Source organism: Salvelinus alpinus, chromosome 21 (assembly GCF_045679555.1).
Source record: "Salvelinus alpinus chromosome 21, SLU_Salpinus.1, whole genome shotgun sequence".
In the NCBI taxonomy this organism is placed as follows: Eukaryota; Metazoa; Chordata; class Actinopteri; order Salmoniformes; family Salmonidae; genus Salvelinus; species Salvelinus alpinus.
The window spans coordinates 32974408-32992220 of record NC_092106.1 but is presented as its reverse complement, the minus strand read 5'-3'; the positions used below and the strand labels follow the sequence as shown (position 1 = coordinate 32992220).

Here is a 17813-nt window from a genome sequence, read left to right as displayed (position 1 = left end):
CCACTTCACAATAACAGCACTTACAGTTGACCGGGGCAGCTCTAGCAGGGCAGAAATTTGACAAAATGACTGGTTGGAAAGGTGGCATCCTATGACGGTGCCACGTTGAAAGTCACTGAGCTCTTCAGTAAGGTCATTCTACTGTCAATGTTTGTCTATGGAGATTGCATGGCCGTGTGCTCGACTTTATACACCTGTGAGTAACGGGTGTGGCTGAAATAGCCAAATCCACTAATTTGAAGCATTTTGAAAGTTCGTCATTGGCTTAGATAATCTGATTGGTTAGAGACAATCCGAGTTTGGGAAATGCTGTGAGACAGCCCCCACATTCACCGTGACAGAAAGCCCTCCAGACAGACATGCCCCTGCAACACAGCCCAGTGTTGAAGAACCAGCTGAGTGATAATCAGAACCGATTTTAAAAAACGGTTCAGATGAGACCGCTTTCCAACCAGCACCACAAGTTCCTAAACACACAGTAGCGCTGTAGTTATACACATGGTCTGATATGGGACGGGTCAAACAGTGTGTCCATTGTTGCTACAAATCATCTCGTAGGCATATGATCATATGTTGCTTGTCTGGTGTAAGGAAGTAGTGCTCACCTTGCGTGTGCTGGTGGGAATCTTTGGGGACTTGCTGTTGTTAGTCCGTTGGGGACATCCTCTGTGCCTTCCCTCCCAGCTGTTGGTACTTCACACTCCCGGCCCAACTGTGGGACAAGCTCCGGACCGTGGGAGCTGGTGTTCCCTGGAGACTTGCGTGAAGCGTGTCCTGGGGATTTACAGGCGGAGCTGGAAATCTTATTCAAGCCTCTCTGTAGGTTGCCACTCTTGGAGGCTGCCTTCTGGGGCTTGTTGTTAATGGTGAATGATATGGACTGTCTCCGCACAGCCTGACAGACAGAGGATGGATGTTTCAGGCCTATTGTTTGGAGCATGCTAACAGATTGTTTAAATGTATTTATTTAACCTTTATTTAACTAGGGAAGTCAGTTAAGAACAAATTATTATTTACAATGACGGCCTACCCCGGACAAACCCTAACCCGGACGACGTTGGGCCACTTGTGCGCCGCCCTATAGGACTCCCAAACACAGCCGGTTGTGATACAGCCTGGAATCGAACCAGGGTCTGTAGTGACGCCTCTAGCAGATGTCCTACTGAATTTAATTGAATTTAAGGGACAATTTTTTTCAATACATACACTACCGTTCAAAAGTTTGGGGTCACTTAGAAATGTCATTGTTTTTTTAAATAAAAGCAAAAAAAATGTGTCCATTAATATCACATTGTTAATTGTTAATGCTGTAAATGACTATTGTAGCTGGAAACGGCAGATTTTTCATGGAATATCTACATAAGCATGGAATATCTCCTGTGTTCCAATGGCGCGTTGTGTTAGCTAATCCAAGTTAATAATTTTAAAAGGCTAATTGATCATTAGAAAACCCTTTTGCAATTATGTTAGCACAGATGAAAACTGTTGTTCTGATTAAAGAAGCAATAAAACTAGCCTTCTTTAGACTAGTTGAGTATCTGGAGCATCAGCATTTGTGGGTTCGATTACAGGCTCAAAATGGCCAGAAAAAAAACATTATTGTTCTGAGAAATTAAGGCTATTCCATGCGAGAAATTGCCAAGAAACTGAAGATCTCGTACAACGCTGTGTACTACTCCCTTCACAGAACAGCGCAAACTGGCTCTAACCAGAATAGAAAGAGGAGTGGGAGGCCCCGGCGCACAACTGAGCAAGAGGACAAGTACATTAGAGTGTCTAGTTTGAGAAACAGACACCTCACAAGTCCTCAACTGGCAGTTTCATTAAATTGTACCCGCAAAACACCAGTCTCAACGTCAACAGTGAAGAGGCGACTCTGGGACGCTGGCCTTCTAGGCAGAGTCACAAAGAAAAAGCCAAATCAGACTAGCCAATAAAAATAATAGATTAAGATGAGCAAAAGAACACAGACACTGGACAGAGGAACTCTGCCTAGAAGGCCAGCATCCTGGACTCCATCCTGGAGTTCTCGCTCATTGTGATGAAAATAAAACAAGTGTCTTGCAACATGATAGCTAGCAAACTCTGTGTGGGTTTTAAGGGGTAAGTTAGTAAAATAATGTTGCATGCATAGTAGCCAGAAGTCTAGTTCTTCATGAAGAAACTTAGCTATGTCATTGTGTTGTGTATGCCCTGAAATTAGGCATATAGATGAAGTCAAGTGAAAATACATTGTTTGAGCATGGACAAAGTAGCTAACGTTAGGCTAAGTGCAAAGATGATTCGGGATACCTCTTTTAAACTAGCTGTTTTTTGTTACATTCAAATATTATATTTATTATCATACAGGTTAGCCAAAAGGCTGTGAAATCCACTGGATTTATTATTCAAATGCCTCAGCTCAATGACAGGTAAACCAGAAACAGTTATTTCACATTACTATGCGTGCAGATGAAGGAATGGACACAAGGAAAGAAAGTCACTATTGAGATGCAATTCAGAGCATTGTACTTTTTACTCAACACTCTCTAATCCCTTTTCTGGCTGCGTCTCAATACAGTAATGTCATCCTCTCCTATTCTCAGTGCCACATCTGAGTCCTCTCATACACCTCTCTCTTTCTCTCAGAAGCTCTGATGGAGGAGCTCAACCAGGGCTTGCGACCACTGAAGCAAAATGCAGAGAAGAAGTTCTGCAGCCGCTAGCTGCATCTCAACAACAACAACATCATCACAGACCTGGCTTTAATAATACGTCTCACCTGGGTTCTTCTACCTGTCCTTCAACAACATCTCACACATAGACCCAGTATGTTAAGTTCACACAGTCACGCACACAGGGTGGCTCTAGACAAAACTAGTGCACTATATAGGCGATATTGTGTAATTTCAGACAAGCCTCTCCCTGAATGGACACAGGTGGCAGGGTGGTAAAATGAAATTCTCTAGTACAGGTATTCCCAAACTGGGGTACGTGTACCCCCAGGGGTATGCGCAATCCCGTCGGGGGTACGGCAAATAAAAATGTGATTAACATTTTGAATTTATTTATTAGTTTTTGTTACATTTAAAAAATGTATGTATATTCACATTTTCAAACAGTCCATTTATATTTTCCAACGGGGCTATACATTTGGGTGAAGTGTTTTTCTCGCCTAAGTAGCCTCGTTTCACTGCCAAAAATAAAATTAAACCTAATAAAATTAAACCTTCTTTGGACACTGTGTTAACTAACCTCCAGACGAGCAACGCCCTACAACTCTCTTTCGGTGGCCTCCAACTGCTCTAAAATGCTAGTAAAACTAAATGTATGCTCTTCAACCGATCGCTGCCCGCACCTGCCCGCTCCTAGCATCACTACTCTGGACGGTTGTGACTTAGAATATGTGGACAACTACAAATACCTAGGTGTCTGGTTAGACTGTAAACTCTCCTTCCAGACTCACATTAAGCATCTCCAATACAAAATTAAATCTAGAATCGGCTTCCTACTTCGCAACAAAGCATCCTTCACTCATGCTGCAAAACATACCCTCGTAAAACTGACTATCCTACCGATCCTTGACTTCGGCGATGTCATTTACAAAATAGCCTCCAACACTCTACTCAGCAAACTGGATGTAGTCTATCACAGTGCCATCTGTTTTGTCACCAAAGCCCCATATACTAACCACCACTGCGACCTGTATGCTCTCGTTGGCTGGCTCTCGTTGGCTGGCCCTCGCTTCATATTCGTCGCCAAACCCACTGGCTCCAGGTCATCTATAAGTCTTTGCTAGGTAAAGCCCCGCCTAATCTCAGCTCACCATAGCAACACCCACCCGTAGCACGCGCTCCAGCAGGTATATTTCACTGGTCATCACCAAAGCCAACACTCCCTTTGGCCCCCTTTCCTTCCAGTTCTCTGCTGCCAATGACTGGAACGAATTGCAAAAATCACTGAAGCTGGAGTCTTATTACTCCCTCACTAACTTTAAGCATCAGCTGTCAGAGCAGCTTACCGATCATTGCACCTGTACACAGCCCATCTGTAAATAGGCCACCCAACTACCTCAACCCCATATTTTTATTTACAGTTGAAGTCAGAAGTTTACATGCATCTTAGCCAAATACATTTAAACTCAGTTTTTCACAATTCCTGACATTTAATCCTAGTAAAAATTCCCTGTTTTAGGTCAGTTAGGATTACCACTTTATTTTAAGAATGTGAAATGTCAGAATAATAGTAGAGAGTATGATTTATTTCAGCTTTTATTTCTTCATCACATTCCCAGTGGGTCAGAAGTTTACATACACTCAATTAGTATTTGGTAGCATTGCCTTTACATTTTTTAACTTAGGTCAAACGTTTCGGGTAGCCTTCCACAAGCTTCCCACAATAAGTTGGGTGAATTTTGGCCCATTCCTCCTGACAGAGCATGTGAGTCAGGTTTGTAGGCCTCCTTGCTCACACACACTTTTTCAGTTCTGCCCACAAATGTTCTACAGGATTGAGGTCAGGGCTTTGTGATGGCCACTCCAATACCTTGACTTTGTTGTCCTTAAGCCATTTTGCCACAACTTTGGAAGTATGCTTGGGGTCATTGTCCATTTGGAAGACCCATTTGCGACCAAGCTTCAACTTCCTGACTGATGTCTTGAGATGTTGCTTCAATATATCCACATAATTTAGCTTCCTCATGATGCCATCTATTTTGTGAAGTGCACCAGTCGCTCCTGCAGCAAAGCACCCCCACAACATGATGCTGCCACCCCTGTGCTTCACGGTTGGGATGGTGTTCTTCGGCTTGCAAGCCTCCCCCTTTTCCTCCTAACATAACGATGGTCATCAGTTCTATTTTTGTTTCATCAGACCAGAGGACATTTCTCCAAAAAGTACGATCTTTGTCCCCATGTGCAGTTGCAAACCGTAGTCTGGCTAATTTATGGCGGTTTTGTCGCAGTGGCTTCTCCTTGCTGAGCGGCCTTTCAGGTTATGTCGATATAGGACTCGTTTTACTGTGGATATAGATACTTTGTACCTGTTTCCTCCAGCATCTTCACAAGGTCCTTTGCTGTTGTTATGGGATTGATTTGCACTTTTCGCACCAAAGTACGTTCATCTCTAGGAGACAGAACGCATCTCCTTCCTGAGCGTTATGACGGCTGCGTGGTCCCATGGTGTTTATACTTGCATACTATTGTTTGTACAGATGAACGTGGTACCTTCAGGTGTTTGGAAATTGCTCCCAAGGATGAACCAGACTTGTGGAGGTCTACAATTTTTTTGAGGTCTTGGCTGAATTCTTTTAATTTTCCCATGATGTCAAGCAAAGAGGCACTGAGTTTGAAGGTAGGCCTTGAAATACATCCACAGGTACACCTCCAATTGACTCAAATTATGTAAATTAGCCTATCAGAAGCTTCTAAAACCATGACATCATTTTCTGGAATTTTCCTAGCTGTTTAAAGGCACAGTCAACTTAATGTATGTAAACTTCTAACCCACTGGAATTGTGATACAGTGAATTATAAGTTAAATAATCTGCCTGAAAACAATTGTTGGAAAAATTACTTGTGTTTTGCACGAAGTAGATGTCCTAACCGACTTGCCAAAACTATAGTGTGTTAACAAGAAATTTGTGGAGTGGTTGAAAAACAAGTTTTAATGACTGCAACCTAAGTGTATGTAAACTTCTGACTTCAACTGTAAATCCTTATGGTGGTCTATACTCTCAGGACCTCATTTATAGTAAACAAATCGTAAACTAGGACATACACACACACACACACACACACATACTGTATACACACACACACTCGGGATCCCAATGACTTCCTATAAGGTCAGGCAAACATAAACAAACAGGCTTCATCCTGCATGTCAGTCCCACAGCCAGACAGGAGAGATCAGGATGACAACCCCTTAAACAAATAAATATAATGGAGGGGGGGGGGATTCTCAGAGCTGATAAACACCCCCTAACCCTTAAACAAATAAATATAATGGGGGGGGGGGATTCTCAGAGCTGATAAACACCCCCTAACCCTACAGCAGAGAGATAGATAGGGTATGTAAACTTCCGACTTCAACTGTATTTTTTTGCTCCTTTGCACCCCAGTATCTCTACTTGTACATTCATCTTCTGCACATCTATCACTCCAGTGTTTAATTGCTCAATTGTAATTATTTCGCCACTATGGCCTATTTATTGCCATACCTCCCTAATCTTACTACATTTGCACACGCTGTATATAGATTTTTCTATTGTGTTATTGACTGTACATTTGTTTATCCCATGGATAACTCTGTGTTGTTTGTGTCACACTGCTCTGCTTTATCTTGGGCAGATCGCAGTTGTAAATGAGAACTTGTTCTCAACTGGTTCTACCTGGTTAAAACAAGGCCCCTGAACTCTCGTGTATTTTCTGCACTATGCAATGATATGGGCAGCAACCAAGTAACGCTTTTACAACATACAGATGTGCGCTGGTTATCAAGGGGCAAAGTATTGACATGTTTTTTTTAAATTGAGAGACAAGCTTCAAGTTTTCTTTACTGACCATAATTTTCACTTGTCTGACGCTTACATGATGACGAGTTTCTCACACGACTAGCCTATCTGGGTGAGGTTTTTTCTCCACTGAATGATTTGAATCTAGGATTACAGGAACTCTCCGCAACTATATTCAATGTGCTGGACAAAATTGAGGCTATGATTAAGAAGTTGGAGCTCTTCTCTGTCTGCATTAACAAGGACAACACACAGGTCTTTCCATCATTGTATGATTGTTTGTGTGCAAATGAACTCAAGCTTACGGACAATGTCAAATGTGATATAGCGAAGCACCTGAGTTGGGTGCGCAATTCCGCAGGTACTTTCCCAATACCGATGACACAAACAACTGGATTCGTTATCCCTTTCAAGCCCTGCCTCCAGTCCAGTTACCGATATCTGAATAAGAGCCTCATCGAAATTGCAATAAGCAGTTCTGTGAAAATGTTATTTAATCAGAAGCCACTACCAGATTTCTGGATTGGGCTGCGCTCAGAGTATCCTGCCTTGGCAAATTGGCTGTTAAGACACTGATGCCCTTTGCAACCACGTGCCTATGTGAGAGTTGATTCTCGGCCCTCACTAGCATGAAAAGTAAATAGAGGCACAGACTGTGTGTGGAAAATGATTTAAGCCTGAGACTCTCTCCAATACAATCCAACATTGCAGAGTTATGTGCATCCTTTCAAGCACACCCTTCTCATTAACCTGTGGTGAGTTATTCACAATTTTCGATGAACAAACAAGGTTTGATATGTAGGATGGTTTAATAAAGAGCAAAATTATTGATTATTATATTATTATTTGTGCCCTGGTCCTATAAGAGCTCTTTGTCACTTCCCACGAGCCGGGTTGTGACAACAACTCTCATTCTTATGTTTAATAAATGTATCGTATAGTGTGTGTGTGGCAGGCTTACAATGATGGCAAAAAACAACATTTGAGAGTGCGCTGACCCTGGTGGTAGAGGGGGTACAGCTGGAGGTTGAATGTTTGAAGGAGTACGGGACTATTAAAAAGTTTGGGAACCACTGATCTCGTACATTAGTAGTGATCACCCTACATTTAAGGGCCTAAAGCCTGTGTGTGTGTGTGTGTGTGTGTGTGTGTGTGTGTGTGTGTGTGTGTGTACTCTGTTTCCCAGGTCCTAGTAGAGCTGAAGGAACTGTGGGTGTATCTCCATGGTAACAGCATCTGTAACCTTTCAGAGGTGGATAAGCTGGCCGCCCTGCCCTTCCTACATAGACTCACCCTGCACAGCAACACAATGGAGAATGAGGGGAGCTACAGGTACACACACTTAGCAGCACAGGCATTATATGAGAAAGGTGAGGACAAACCCAAATCTACACACACCCACACGCAAATATAGGCCACCACTAAGCCCCACATGGGGGGTGGGTTACAGGGGTGGTTTATTCCACTCATACTCTTCGTGTGATCTCCCAGTGCTGTTTAAATTCTGTGTGTTCACCGAGGGCTATGTGGCTCTGAGCCCTATGTGTAACAGGTGCTGAGTTCGTTGCAGCTGCATAGCATTCTGACAGGTGCTTAAAAGGAGCAGAGAGATCAGGGTCTAGTTACACACTGACTCTCTGCCTGTCTGCATAGCAACACTAAACTCCTACTGAGTTTTTGGGCATTCTCCCTCTCTGTTCAGTGTTAAGTTACTACCAGTTTACAGTTTGTATAGTCACTGTATGTATAGATGTGTTCAGTTCTGGAGCCTTATGGTCAAGAGAAAACAGAAGTGTGTGTACCCGGACAAACACCCAGTAATGAGAACGTGTGTAGGGGGTATGTGAATGCAGCTCTGCCTCACTTGTTGGACTTCTGCGCTGTAACGGGCCAGGATAGAATCATGGCCCAGGTCTGGCACCATCCCAGCAACCACAGCAAAACACCAGGAAGAACCAGGACAACTGGCCTGTCACCACAGAAACGATGGGGGGGCAATCATCATGCCAACCAACCAGAGTTCCAGAACCACAGGCTTACATCAGAAGACCATTATGACCTGACGCATCATATAAAAGTACAATACAAATCTACTCATCAGAAACTCTGTCTGGTGTCTGTCAGAGTTGGGGAAGAAGGAATAGTACATCTACAGTAGATGTGACCTTGACCTGTATAATTATTGAACTGAACCATTGACCAACCAGGAATAGAGCCCTCTCACTCACTCTCCCCAATGCACACTTTTGTAGGTGTTACTTTGTGTTGAAATATGGATCTGAGAATTGACCCTTTACCACTGGTGGATCAGCAGGTATGAGACGTACTGAATAATCCTTATCATGGTAAACAAAGTCTTCATCGAAAGTTTAAAAAAGAATCGTATCCATTACTTACAGTACACACTACATAAGATGTGATAGTGTTCATTAGGTTTGTTATAATGATACCCCACACAATGCTCTCTATACAGACCTACAGAACACCAGTCTTATTGTTGAAAGTCTTTAATGAATTCATTAATTGGGGGAAAAAAATGTATTAACAGTATATCTTAATAAACCTTTTGGTACTAGCCTAAGAAATGAACAATGTTATCCTGGTACTATTGCACACTGAAGTAACAAAACAAACAAAACAAGCACACTGCAAAAAGTGGAAAATAAACACGGCCTTGTAGATCATCCCTTTAAAGACCCCAGAGGCACCCACCCACAAACACACTCACCCCGGAGCATAAATACACTTAAAACATAAATAAATAATTACAACGCCTCTGATCATTTTAATTTAGGTGATACTCACAGGTTATGGTTGTTTATCTCAAACTGCCATGACAGCTTTCAGTTCCTGGTTAATGTGAGTAACTCGTCACAATCAGTTTTGTTTAAAAATTCAAACAAACTTGGGTGTTAAGTTTTTTTCCTTTTATGTCATAAAAAATGGGCTGCTGTATCCTTAGTTATGATTGGCTCCTAAAACAACTTCATTGGAGCTTTAGCCAATCCTGACCAACAGACTCTACAATGGGGAGGTGCATACAATCCATTTCTTGCTTCTGACGGAATCACATAAATCTGTACATAGAAGGCATCAACACTTCACTGATTCATTTACATTACAAGCCCCCAAACCCTCCCCCCACCTAGACCCACCCCCTCCCCCCAAGCCTGGTTCCATCCAGTGCCCACCCCCAGCTGTATTGTTTCTGTGAAGTCTAAAGATATGAATTCAAGGACTGCCAGCTAAATTATTGAAGTGCTAAGCATGTTTCCCCCAGAAATCAGAGAAACCCATGTGGATTCCAACCGCTGTCCCCACCCCCCATTCACCCCTGCCAACATGAGCTGAACTCAAGAGAAGACTCATACGGGTCATATCAGATTTGAACTTAGGTACTATAGTTGAACTAAGTCCCTCCTGTTTTTAAACCTGCCCAACCCAGTTGTCTTACATTAGGTCAATCTAAGGATTTGAACAAAGATAAGGAACACTATAGTGAGGGCTCTTTCTAGAAATTCATATTGATGACATGAGGGGTGGGATGTGTGTTCTGGGTGACCGGTCCACAAAGTGTCAGAACAGCATCCCCATGCTCACCGTAGTGGGTTGGCTGGCTGTGGACATCTTTTTTAACCCTGTTCCTGTGCTACATTTGGACATGCATAATCACCCTCTTTTCCTAGCTGTGGTTAGTTAGTTAGTTACATGAGCTGCATATCAGACGAGGTTAGCTACTCCTGAATAACTCACAGCCAGCGCTAACACCACCAGCAGCCTAGCCATGCAGCTAGCTAACCGTTTATTCAGTCAGACTCAGTCACTCTGCAAACAACAACATTTAAAATAACAAAAACAAAGACTTCCCTAACACCATTATACTGCCATAACATTTGACGGCTGGTGAAAGAAGGATGAATGGTGGCTTTGAAAGGTGGTTCTGAGGGGTGCAGGGCAAGGTGGGTTAACCCTTTCAGCAGGGGAGGCCTGGTTGTCATAGTCCTCAGCAGGTTCCTGGTGGCATAGCTGGGTAGCACAGGGACTGGGACACATAGATGCAGTGTGGGCATTGGGGACAGGACGGGAGGAGTATTATGGAGGCCAGAGGGCAGATCAGGGGATGGCAAATTGAACCACTAGCTCTTCTTTAGCGTCCACCTTGATCTGAGAGATTGCACTGTAAGCATAGGCAGCTATCTTGGACACCTGTCAAACAGTTAGAACAAATGAGGTTAACACGCATCAATCAGCTACATAATGCATTTGTTGTTGTTCCAGAGCTGCCATACACGAACAGGTTTATGGACAGGGAAAGCACATGACTGTAATAGAAATATGTCCTGATGAACATCTGAGAATGGCACTGTGTGTGTGTCTGTATTAGGGGTGTAACGATACATGTATTCGTATCGAAACGTTCGGTACGGGAACCTCGGTTCGGTTCGCATTGTAAAAACATAAACATGAAGAAAAAAAAACACTAGGCCTATAGGCTATGCCTACACAGTTGTATTGCTTGAGTAAATCTGAGCTGGGAAAAAATGTACAATTTCAGGCTATTCCATTAAAACAATGAGCTTATGCGCACGTTGTAATGAAAATTCGAATCTTAATTGACACATTTTATGAGGTGGAGCCAGGAGCTAGTTCTGTACGATGGCAAGAAGTCGGGCGGATAAACCAGGAGGATTCTCCATCATCATTTAAAATCTTCAGTTTGGGAACATTTTGGTTTCCCAGTAGCTTACAACAGCGATGGACAGAGGAAGTATGTTCCCTCAACATGTTGACACATTTACACTGACATCACCGCAGTATTCCTACCACCTGACCAAGACGGAGATGCAAAAAAACACCACAACTTTGTCTCCCCTCTGCATTCAAGCAGCTCTTTGCAGGTAGTAATGAGACTATATACAAGGAGAACCGGTACCAATGTGCAGTGGTACGAGGTAGTTGGAGTAATATGTACAGGTAGGGGTAAAAGTGACCAGGCAACACCTGAGGTTGGTGGCCCCTTAATTGGGGAGGATGGGCTCGTGGTAATGACTGGAGTAGAATCAATTGAATTGTATCAAATACATCAAACCCATGGTTTCCATGTACCAAACCATGAAACGTTACACCCCTAGTGTGTGTGTGCGCGAGCGTGCACCTGTTGTACATCCGAATATGGCACCAGATCACTAGCGAGCACTTGGTGCGGCTGGTTGGTGAGTGAAGGGAGAGGGAGGGGCTTCTTCTGAGACAGACTGTTACTCAACAAGGCCAGTTTTGTACTGAAAACACAATAAAAGACAGGTTAGTACTGAAACACATAAACAAGGCCAGTCAAAACCCACATACACATTAAGCAAGTACCTCCACACACCCACCTGTATTGCCGAGCTTTGTCCATGTACTCATGCTGCTCCATGCCTTGTGAGTCCGCAGCCGAGACGTCGATGATGTTCCTAAGAAATGGAAAGACGGGCTGATATTCAGCAGAATTCAATCCCAAATAAATAAACCCCATGATGATGGAGGAGAAAGAGAATGTTTGTGTGTTTGTGTCTTACAGAGCTGTCTTGGTAAGGATGGATGTGAGTAAGGCCTGTTCGTCTGTGCGGGCTGAGGGTACATTGGAGTTCCATTCTGTGCCGTTGAGGGGCTTGCTGTCGGGGTTCGGGTGGGGGATCAGCGGCTTACGCTCGTCAGGGTCCTGAGGCACAACATGCGCATCGCGATCACAAACTATCACAACATCCTCGATCACTATCACAGGCTGTTTGGGTTACCAGATTCTTACCTTGCTTATTGCTAAAATGATTATGATACAACATCTGAACAGAAGTCTAAAAAAAAGAGCGCCCTACAACCCCTATACTACTCATCCTCTGATTTGTTGCTTTGACAGGAAGAACAGAATGAAACCAAACAAAAGTTACGTAACCCTGATATATTGATCCTGGTGTGTATATTTCAACAGTATTATACTGTGTTAAAACAAGGTTAGCTAAGCAGTGGCAGGCTATAATGTGTACAACAGTCATCTGATAAACAGTAATAATAGGATACAATCCCTGCCTTTTTCCAAAAGGAAAAATAAAACTTCCCTTCACCAAAATCCATTTTGACCTATGTCACCACAACTGGATGGGAAATCTGAGATCATATGACATGCATCTGGGAGAAGTTGATTGGCTGGCAAGTTCAACACGTTCCAACAGCTTGACCGAATGTGAACCTTTGAGGCCCAATTTACATAAGTGGTCACGTTTTACCGGCCCTGATTGATCATCATCATGATAGTTGAGAATTGAAACTAAGCTATTGTCTGCCCTCCAAGTAGATAGCTACTGACGTACACATATGAACTGATTAAGTAAGCTGAACTAGTAAACTAGATAATGTTTGTAATTGTCAACAAAAGGTTGTCACTATTTTGAAACGTCTTCTAACTAGCTAATGGCGTTAGGTGTGTTGGTCAACTTGCCAATCAGGGAACTAACGTTAGCTAAACTCCCTAGGCCCAATGTTTCTAGCACAGCTAGCAGTTGTCTCTGAAATATTATATATTTCTTAATTCCATGATTGTACGTTTAAATGTGTGTGCATTGTTGTGAATTGTTAGATATTACTGCACTGTTGGCGCTAGGAACACAAGCATTTCGCTACACCCGCAATAATATCTGCTATATGTGTACAATACAATTTGATTTGAAAGGACTGGTTAGCTATCTGCTGGGTCGTAGTTGGCTAACTTAAAAATAGTTTCATTTTAACGCGCAGAGAAGCACTATATTTTCACTTTCGACTCGTGGAATTCGTAACAACAAACTGTCTTGCAATGGCCTTATGACCCCAAAGAAATGTAACACTTCTTGTTAAATAATATTTTACACCCTAGATAACCAACTAGCCTAGCATTAGCTACCTGCTCCGTGGTCTCGTTCTCGCTACTGTAACAACAACCCATGGCGTCCGCTGGGCGTTCGGCGGTCTGCCAGGTACGCGAACCCAATCTCCAACTACTCCACCCGGGGAACTATTGCTATAATAGGAGAAACAGACCCTGTCTGAGTCCACAGGAAAGGAATCAAACTTCTTTCTTTGTTTCTATTTCTCGCTGACTGCTTCTGTCAGCTACTACTACAAACGAAGCCTATCACATGACAGCAGTTTTTTGCGCAGCCAGGGCTCGGCAACAAACATATGACATCCGGCCAATGTGAAGATGCCATGGGGACAGATACCCTAATCACGTGACAGGGGTATTTTATTTTTTTAAAGACTTGCTAAAATAGTGAGCTTGTTGTTGTTATGACTGGGAAATAAAACCAGCAGAAAACAGACCGCGACGTAAGGAAAATGCATAACGAATAGATGGCAAAAATACATTGCTACCACAGACTCGTTGGGGGCAGGTTCTGGGCAGACTGCTATGGGAAGATAAAACAACAAACAGTCTTTCAGACGCCCCCCCCGTTCTAATAACAAAGCCACTTTACAGCCCTCAATAACCGGGAGTCACACCATTGCATTTGCTGTAAGAACCAGTTTGTTCTGCATGATTCATTACACACTAGGCTACTACTAGGTTGGTTCCAACCGGCTACCAACTTCTCCTCCAGGACTGCTGAACAACCACCGTGCTGCTTTGTTTTTTTATTCTGCACGTGTTGTCAGTATGGCTCAACTGAAGTTATCACTTTGCGTGTTGGTGTCTATTTCTTTCGCCTCGGTTTTGACCACAGACAGCTCCATTCAGTTTGCGTCCGAAAGTCTCAGTTCCTCATCGTTTCGCTCGGTGTGTAAGCCCATCCCCAGCACACTTTCTTTGTGCCACGGCGTCGGTTACGGGGATATGCGGCTGCCCAACTTGCTGGGGCACGACTCGTTGAAAGAAGCCCAGCAACAGTCGGCCGCCTGGCTGCCGTTGGTCTCCAAACTCTGCCATCGGGATACCAAGAAGTTCTTGTGCTCGCTCTTCGCCCCGGTGTGCCTACCGGAGGGGCCCGTGCGCCCCTGTCGTGGGCTGTGCGAGGCTGTGAGGGACGGTTGTCTCCCTGTGATGAGCGCGTTCGGGTTCCCGTGGCCCGACATGTTCAACTGCACACAGTTCCCGCGCGGGGTCCATCTCTGTATTCCCACCACGACCCAAGACACACAGCGTGCGCGGAAGGGAGAGGAAGCGGGTCACGAGGAGGCATCAGAGGGTTTGTGCCTATCATTATCATCATCATCATAGAAAGCTGATCCTCTGCAAACATGTTCCATGCTCTTTCACACACACACACACACACACACACACACACACACACACACACACACACACACACACACACACACACACACACACACACACACACACACACACACACACACATCCAAACTAACCCTGTTCGCCGTGGCATGTCTCTTGGTGTCCTCAGGAACAGTGATCTGTGACTCATGCAGTCTGGCTGCTGAGGGGGAGACAGACATCCAGAACCACTTCTGCAAGAGTCCATATGGTGAGTGATATGTGTATGGCATTGGTTACACTTTAGACAAAGGCTTATAGAGGTCTATAACGTGTTTACATGTGTTTACAGACATGTATTTCTGTGTTTTTTTCTCTCAGTCTTTAAACTGCGTATCGGGAGTGTGTCTGTGGAAGGGGGTGACTGCAGGTTAGTCCCTCTGGGCCGGAGTCGCATCCTGAGGTGGGAGGGTGGAGGCACGGAGAGGGCTGAGGGCGTCGTGGGGGCAATGGCCTACAGTGCCCTTTGGCTGCAGGAAGGGGGTACCTGCACCTGTCCTGCCCTGGAGGAGGCAAATGGGGGAGAGGGGAAGGGGTCCGTGGCAGGGGTGTGGTACCTGGGCCTTGCTGACACACAGGAGGGCAGGTTGGTCCTCACTAGGCTGGTGAGATGGAGGAAGGGGGACAAAGAACTCAAGAAGTTCATCAGGAGACTGCTCAAACAAGCCTGCTGATGCTGTCATCAAACAAGCATAGAGAGACTTTCCAATTTGGCCAAATGGATGCGTATGAGAGGACACCACAGCCCTGTTACATTTCAGCCTCTAGGCCTAGACCCTATCCCTTCAATATCCCTTTCATATTCATATCATCTAGCTCTGGAGAAGTCGTGCCTTCATCATAGGGCTCCAGAGTGGCGCAGCGGTTTAAGACACTGTATCTCAGTGCAAGAGGTGTCACTACATTCCCTGGTTCAAATCCAGGCAGAATCACATCCGGCTGTGATTGGGAGAACCATAGGGTGGGGCACAATTGGTCCAGCGTCGTCCGGGTTTGGCCGTCATTGTAAATAAGAATTTGTTTTTAGCTGACTTTCATAGATAAATAAAGGTAAAATAAAAAAAATAATGAAGTATCTACCCAGTCTGTTCAGATCTATGAAGACCTGCTAGGCAGAAGAGAGACCATCAGAGGACCAGTGTGTTTGTTTGGATCTATGTTCTGGGCACCTGTCACATATGAATTATTAATTGTATTAAATTCTGAATATTATTATTATTTTTTAAATCAAATGTGAGAACATGATTATGATTTGTGTGAGCCGAGTGAGGACACAGTTACCAGTGAGGCACAGAGCAGCATTAGTTCCATTCAAAGCAGAGTATTATTGTCTGATAGTAACATCAGAGACTGCTGTGTAACAGTGTCTAATAAACATTATTTTGAGCTGTAAATACTGCTGTCACTTTATTTTCTGTACATGTGTGCTTTCTGGATCCTTCTGTTTGTAGGAAGAGAGAAACCTGACTATAGACTCACTCCACACATGTGCCTGTACACCTGATCCACCCATGTCTGTCTGTCTCTCACTCCCCCCCCTTCTCTCTGCCCCCCTACATCTCGAGTGTCTTGAGTCAACATATTAAGAACTTTCCCTGTAGCCTACCAGTGATGTATTGCTGTATGTTTATTGTGACATAATAATTAGTCAATAATAATGTAATTGTGAGAAACAATGGAGTGGGGCTGGGGAGGGGTACTATGGCCACACCTGTTTTCTGTGAATAAAACAAACATGCCCCAGGTTATCAATGAATAATTCAGATGCCCAGCTTCCTTACTACCCACTCTGCCCTCACCTGTGGAGCTCTGACTATAGACACACACAATAACCTTTTTGCATTTCTCCTATTTGACAAACGCATCTCTGGGCAGATTAGTCTTGTTTTTGCTGTACGGTGGTTATGTGGGAGAGAATATAATTTTTTCAAGAGGTTTGTGTTATGGTAGGTTGAGTTGTAGGAGTTCAATGTAGCGTTGTTTGTCAGTGAGGTGAGGGAATCTCCTGTCACTCAGCGTAAAACTCTAGTAACTGCAGTATGGAGTTGGCCGGAGGAACAGCTGTGTATGTGGGTTAGCTTGCTGGTCTATAAGTACAGAATGGACTGTAATGGGTGTTTGTGTAATTGAGGAATAGTTTATTTTATTATCGTTTTTAATGAATAGTATGTGCGCTGGTAGTCTCCCTTCTCCTGGTGTGTGTTTAGATATGTGTGTTAGTGTGTGTACCTACTGTATGTGTGTGTGTTTTCCCTTGCAGCAGTACTATGGTGTCTGGTGCCATAACGCTGGCCTTCCTCCCCCTGCTGTTGACTTTTATTCCCTACCACTACTACTTTGTGTTGTTCTACCGGGCGGTGCTGGTGAGGATGTGATATGACTGTATTACTATGCTGAGCCGGGAAGAGAGGGTCTTCCAGTATGTTCTGACCCACGCCACCCCCGGCGACCCAGAAAGCATCCTGAAAACCTTTGACCTCTGGTGCAGCAAGGTGAAGTTCAGCAGCAACATCGGCCCCAAGAAAGGTGACCCCACCTGACTGAGATTCCTCTCCCTCTCTTCTCCATCCACATTTGCCTGTCTGACCACACCTCTGTGTGTGTAGGTAAGATAAGGGACCGGATTATTTTCCAAGCATTGCCCTCTGACAGTGCTGGGTTCCCACTGTGGATACAGCACAGTGCGTATCGCCTGGGCACCAGGCTCTACAGTGTGGAAATTGATGCAAGAATCACTGCCATAGCAGAGGTCACATGAGGCTTCGACGATGACACAGTGAGAGACAGACACACATATCTATTATTAAGACATACAAGGTTGGGTACAATTTACTTCTGGTTTTGTTGTCTTAGCTTCCTGCTGCCTTGACCCTCCCAGTCTCCTGCTGCCTTCTGCTTAGTGCCCCCTGCAGGTTGAATATCGCTCTCAGACAGCATCTAACACGTGTTTTACAAGTCTGTGTGGCATCAATACATTTACATTTAAGTCATTTAGCAGACGCTCTTATCCAGAGCGACTTAAATCCATTACGTACA

General features: G+C 44.1%; 2 protein-coding genes and 1 pseudogene across 2 annotated transcripts; 2 read left to right on the top strand and 1 right to left on the bottom strand.

Moving 5' to 3' along the window:
• Window positions 1-2371: 2371 nt before the first annotated feature.
• LOC139548483 (leucine-rich repeat-containing protein 51-like) lies at window positions 2372-8551 on the top strand (annotated as a pseudogene).
• Window positions 8552-10255: 1704 nt separating this feature from the next.
• lamtor1 (late endosomal/lysosomal adaptor, MAPK and MTOR activator 1) lies at window positions 10256-13708 on the bottom strand. The gene is made up of 5 exons (XM_071357799.1): window positions 13410-13708; window positions 12052-12194; window positions 11869-11946; window positions 11649-11772; window positions 10256-10699 (listed from the first exon to the last, which is right to left on the bottom strand). The coding sequence occupies exons 1-5, from the start codon at window positions 13449-13451 to the stop codon at window positions 10607-10609; spliced, it is 480 nt and encodes a 159-aa protein (XP_071213900.1). The 5' UTR covers window positions 13452-13708; the 3' UTR covers window positions 10256-10606.
• A 27-nt stretch (window positions 13709-13735) lies between these two features.
• LOC139548250 (secreted frizzled-related protein 2-like) lies at window positions 13736-16171 on the top strand. The gene is made up of 3 exons (XM_071357798.1): window positions 13736-14691; window positions 14908-14988; window positions 15099-16171. Exons 1-3 carry the CDS (start codon window positions 14163-14165, stop codon window positions 15449-15451), a joined length of 963 nt encoding a protein of 320 aa, XP_071213899.1. The 5' UTR covers window positions 13736-14162; the 3' UTR covers window positions 15452-16171.
• Window positions 16172-17813: the final 1642 nt, after the last annotated feature.